At 40.6% G+C, this 6,027-nt stretch overlaps 1 protein-coding gene across 1 annotated transcript; it reads right to left on the bottom strand.

Moving 5' to 3' along the window:
• Positions 1–964: 964 nt before the first annotated feature.
• Positions 965–2,812, bottom strand: LOC118894988 (plasminogen activator inhibitor 1 RNA-binding protein-like). The gene is given in 3 exon segments (XM_036851830.1): positions 965–1,942; positions 1,945–2,290; positions 2,292–2,812. Coding segments are annotated over 3 exon segments (1,227 nt in total). The 5' UTR covers positions 2,714–2,812; the 3' UTR covers positions 965–1,483.
• Positions 2,813–6,027: the final 3,215 nt, after the last annotated feature.

Raw genomic sequence — 6,027 nt, 5'->3', positions numbered from 1 at the left:
ATTTGCAACAGCATGGATGGATCTAGAGCGTACTATGCTAAGTGAAATAAATCAGACAAAGAAAGAAAAATACTGTATGATTTCATTTACATGTGAAATATTTCAATAAAAATTTGTTTTTATTTTTATTTATTTATTTTTTTTCCCTAGAAAGCCTGTTTATTGATTATTCTCTCCATGTACGTTTTAGTCAGTGGTGATGCTCTCGATCAAGAAATCCATTATTAACCTAATTTTCTAATGCAGGAAGAGGTAAAAGATACTTATCACCTTCTGTGGAATCTATCAACTTAAGACCAAAATGAATAGCAATATAGGAAATTCAGAAACAGTAAAATTTTTGGTTTGTATTTCATGGATGGTGCTGCTGTTCCAACCTTATAAAGTAAAGCTGTCTGCTTTCCAAATTCCAAAAATTAACATACCTCCTCCCTTACCATACTAACCAGTGCCCTTTGGTTTCTTTAGAACAAGGGTTGAAGGGTTGATTATGGATGTACAATTTTGATTTGGGACCTTTCACACATACAAATCATACTGAGCGGCCACTTACTTTACAGAGCAGTTTAAATATTATGCATTAGCCAAATTAACTTGTTCCACCCACCCTACTGGAGGAGGAAAAACCCAACACCCATAAAACTACTTCACTTGACAGTATGTGTCTATCAACAATAAGTAGCTTAAACAACTTTCACCAGTAAGGTGTCTAGATTGGTTTTTAAAATGGGAAAGTGACATATTTTAAAAGTAAATGTAATTGAAATTGTGAATCAATTATAAATTGAACCTAATGAACCATGCAGGAGCAAGGGTTAATAAACCAATGTGCTATGAATTTGTTCAAGTACTGATATTTCTGTATATAAAGATTTAGCATATATAACAGCTATCATGAGAAGTGAAAAAAGACCTTATTCCCAGAAATGAAAATATTAAAACTAAGTTAAAATACATAAAGTAGTTAGTATTCCACACAGCATAAAATTTGACAATCAAAGTTTACATGTCCCAGTTGACCATGTGTGAAAATGCAAAGCAGGTATTAAAACTGCTATTATGTCCAATATTTAAAACCAGTTTGTAATAGGGGGAACATCTAAATCCTTAATTAAAAAACACAAATGAAGTGAAAGCTTTAAACTGGTACACACTGTTCACACCTATATTTCAAGTTTGGAAATGCATATTTGCAAGCAGCAATACAAAAGTATTCATGAAGAATGCATAATCTCTGAAAATTATGAAAACATCCCCACTACCAATACATTTCCTAAATACAAAACTGACTACCATATTGTTACTTCTGTGTAGCAGGAGAAGTTCATTTTCAAAACAGATAAAATTCAGTCTTTAGGTGTGAATGGTATGAATGACAGTCTTTTTTTTTTTTTTTTAATTTCTTCGTCGTTTGGGATCCTTAAGCATGCAAGCCTCAAAGAAGAGGGTCCACAAGGAACCAGGGTTGTCTTATGGCATCCAGTTAAGCCAGAGCTGGGAATGCCTCTGGGTCATCCACATCAGGAGCAGAAGCACTTGACTTGTCAGTCCTGATGCCACGGTTTGGACGTCCACCACGCCCACGGCCGCCTCGTCCTCCCCTGCCACCACGTCCTGGGCGGCCAAGGTCTCCAAAATTGATCTCCAGCTGAGATGTTATATCATTTGCTGGCTTCCGGAAATGGTGATCCATAACCGAGTCTTCAGCATGAGCCTCTTCACTCTTTGACTTATGAAGAACAAATCCCTTCTTCCACTGCCCATCAGCACCTTCATTTGGTTTTCTGATATTAAATTCTACTTTTGCCCGGTCCTTGTTTTGAATAGCCTTCCACTCATCCAAAGTCATTTCTTTTGGGCCTTCCTCCTTTACTTCTTCAACTTCATTCTCCTTATTTTCAGTGTCCACAACTGGATGTTCTTCACCTTCAGGTGACATTTGATTGCCTCGGTCACATTTGATTGCTCCAAGTCACTGCAATTATAAGATATTGGTTTCTGAATGTATTTGGGGGACTCTGTTAATTCATCTTTGACAGTTCCCCAGTTGTGAGATCTGCTACCTCCACGCTTGTCCTCATGCTTCAGGCCACTGTAATGTGAAAAAGAAGATCTATCACTTCCACTACGCCTATCAAATTCACGTTTGCCACGAGAATCAAAGCCATCTCCCTGGCCCATTCCTCGTCCACGACCTCCTCGACCTCTTCCAAGACCACCACGGCCTCGGATAGGCCGGTCAATAATCGGTCTATCAACTGAAAATTCTCCTCATTCACCCTTTTCTTCAAGGCTTTTCGAATCGTCTTTCACGAGGTGGTCGCCTTTCTGGTCTGCTATCAATTATCTTCCCTTCACCCTGAAGTTGTTGATCAGGTCTTCTTCCAACGTGTCTTATTCCTTCTTTCTTAAGCGCCACGGGCGGCTGCGTCTCCTCCTTCTTGTCAACCACGCCGACGTTGGGGGGCAGCGGGTTCTTGCGGTCTTTCTGGGACTCTTTACGCAGCTGTTTGCCCGCCACGTTGGAGTTTGTCTGGGCTGCGGCCTGAGCTGCGCTCTTGGCCCCAGGGCCCCCAACGCCGCCCCCGCCGGCTTCTTTTTTCTTGTTCTCTGCTGCCTTCAACACCTCGAAGGGGTCTGATTCTTCGTCAAATAACTGGTCGAATCGGTTGGTGACCACGCAGCCGAAGCCTTCCTGTAAGTGCCCAGGCATGATGGTGGCTCGGCGGCGCGTTCCTCCACGGATTGCAGCGGCCCGCGCTGAGCCAAGAGCGCCTGCTTCAGCTCTTCCCACAAGATGGCCGGGCCGAGAGAGGGGGGCCGTCTTCTCTTCCGGCGCCAGGCCAAACATTTTTTTTTTGAATAAAAGTACCAAGAAGGCTAAAATGCCCTATCACTTAATAGGTTTCTTAGAACTAAAAATAAATAAATAATAATTGTTATTTTAATCTAATTAAGCTAATAAGTTTTATTAATAATTCTATTATGTTCATTATGTTATTAATTTTTTCATTCTCTCCTCTTTTTCTTCCCGTCAGCCCCTCAATTGGCTATTATTTCAGTGATACTTCAGCACCTTGAGAACAAATTAAAACTACTAACATTTTATGCCATGACAGGCTTCCTGTTTTGTTTTAACTTTGTCCATTTGTTTTTTTTTCTGCATAGTCTGGATTACTTAAGTAATTAATAAAATACGTTTTTAAGAAGAGTTTTCCAAATTAAGGTTAACCTGGACACAGTAGGTCTTTACATAGGAACCATTATGTTCAGGGTTCCTTTTGAAGGCTCTCAGGCAATGCCTACTGATTGCCAGGCCCTGGGCTGGGCATTGAGAATGCAGATGAGTAAAACAATATTTCTGCTGATAAGGATCCATCATCAAAGCTCCCTCCGCTGGTCAAAGGCAGATGCTTAGGATAAAACTTTCCATCTGGGTGCCGAAATGCTACTACCCTAGCAGGCAGTGGAGTATCTGCTCAATGGCCTATGGTTAATGTACATTTTTGCAGTTATCTCTGATAGGGTGACAAAGAACCCCATCTAACAGATTCCCCTGAGAGTTTCTGAAATTAGGAGAGGTTGCTGTCTGCCTGAGATGATTAAGTGAAGTTCTAGTAGGCAAGAGGAAGAGTTAAGTGACCTTGAGTTCTTTTTAATTCCAGTTGTAAAATCAACATCACCACTTTTCTGAGGGTTCAGTAGGAAACTAAGATTCCACAATGTCCATTAATTTTATAATCCCTCAACTCAAGCCTAATCATTTCTTTTCATCACTTTTGCTAAGATCAACTATGGCATTGGTTTTCTTTGGCTTAGTATCTCAGGTCCTCTGAGAAAAATTAACTTATTAAATATAGAATATGCAATGTTCACCCAATGTTTACACACACCACTTGCCTAACGTGCTAACAGAATGGGGACACAAAGAAGGAAAATCCTTCCTCTCACACGGCTCATCTTCTCCCCACCCACATGTGTTAGGCTAACTCTGGAACAAGCCTAAGAATGGTCTTTCACTCCCTAAGGAGGATAAACTGGCTCCTGAGGAACCCCAAATGGTACCCCTGGAGAGCAGGTTATGGCCTCCTCTCCTGCTATAATGATAGGTGTATAGTAAAAAATTTAACCTTGCTCAAAAAGAGGTTAAAAGAGGTCTGCCCTTTGCCCTTGGATTCTGGGATATAATCTCTAAGCCCTTAGAATGTCATGTCTCATAGGAGTATCTTTGTTCGCCTTGGCCTTGGATCACGTAGGATAGCCCAACAATGTGATTTTGAGTAAGTTCTGGCCACACCAGGTAGCCACAGGGTGGAGACTGGCCACATTAGGTATTAACACTACGCTTTAGGATTGGGGCTTTGGTATCAGTGGTGCTAGTCAACTTCCTGAAGGGCTGAAGATCAGAGACTGAGACCAACCCTATGAGCAATCAATCACACCTGCATCATGGAAGCCCCTGAAAACTCTGAATGTCGAGACTCATGTGAGCTTCCCTACTCCATGTGTATTATCACACGTGGATGCCAGAAGAATAATGCTATCCTGACTCCATGGAGAGAGGATGACCCAAGTTCCATGTTGGGTTCTTTTCCTGGACTCTGCCCTCCCTGTGCATCTTTTCCCTTGGCTGATTTTAATCTGTAACCTTCCCTGTAATAAACCATAAATGCAAGTATGGTTTCAGTGGGTTCTGTGAGTCCCTTTAGAAAGTTATCAAACATGAGGGTGGTTTTGGAACTCCCTCTAAACTCACAGTTAATTCCAGAAGTAAGAGTGGTCTTGTGTGGACTGTGTTCCCTCTAACTTTGCAGTTGGCTAATTTACACAGCAGGTCAGGGCATGGTCTGAGCTATCAACAGATTTGAATTAGGTAGACGTGACCTATATCCTATCCTTCCCAGCACTGAGTGTCCCCCTTTCCTCTCTGCTTCTCCTACCCTCTTGCTTAATTCTTTCCTATTTATTCTTCCACTTCCAACTTCACTGCCATCTTTCTCCTCCCCCCTTATCAAAACCTACTCTGGAAAAGACAAGGGGAATCTGTTTATATGAATGTGTATAAATTGATACCAGATTGCAGAATATAAATGGGCCAACTAGTCAGGTCAGGTGGTATAAACAATAGTTACCCTCACCCCCAAGACTTTCATATTTTAATTGATAGGCAGCAAATAGCACCCAACTGCTTAGGTTTGAATCCTGCTTTGCCAGCTACTAGCTGTGTGATCTTGGGCAAGTTAGTTAACATCTCCTCCAAGACTCAGTTTCCCTATTTTAAATGGGGAACTAATAATAGTACCTACCTCCTAGGGTTATTGTTAGAATGAAGTAATTTAATATATTTAAATACTTAAAATAGTGCCTGACACATAATAAGCACATAATAAACAGAAGATATTGCCACCATTTTTAACCAAAATCTTATTTCAAGGCAGTTTCTCATTTTGTCATTCATGGAATTTCTGAATCAGAATCACTTCTGAGTTAACCCATTAATCAACCTTGGCATCACTAAAAATGGAATAATAGAACATTGCATGTCTCTTTCTATGATAAAATATATGATACAATAAGAAGTAGATGACTTCAAGTACTAAAAAATTCTTGCCAAATTTTTAAAAATTGAAACTGAATCTAAATCAAGCCTCTATATCTAAAATCTAACTCATTTACAGACAACACAGGGGTTAGAACAAATTCTACAACACCAAGGGGTGGACTCAGCCAAATCCAGAATGTGGGATATTCTTATAGCCTTGCTACTCAAAGTATGGCCCCCTGTCTCCCCAGCCCTCAGCAGCTTCAGCATCACCTGAAAGATGGTTAGAAATGTAGAATCTCAGACCTAACTCAGATCTGCTGAGTCAGCATCAACAGTTAAACAAGATCCACAGGTGATTCACATGCACATTAAATTTGGAGAAGGTCTCTAACAAATCAATGTCTTAAAAAACTAGGGAGTCACACAGAATAAACAGATTTATGACAAAGACCATCCAACTGCAATGTAAAACCCTAGTTTGA

The sequence above is a fragment of the Balaenoptera musculus genome, chromosome 4, assembly GCF_009873245.2.
Source record: "Balaenoptera musculus isolate JJ_BM4_2016_0621 chromosome 4, mBalMus1.pri.v3, whole genome shotgun sequence".
NCBI classification, from domain to species: Eukaryota; Metazoa; Chordata; class Mammalia; order Artiodactyla; family Balaenopteridae; genus Balaenoptera; species Balaenoptera musculus.
The sequence above is the reverse complement of the archived record's forward strand: the minus strand, read 5'-3'. Positions and strand labels throughout refer to the sequence as shown.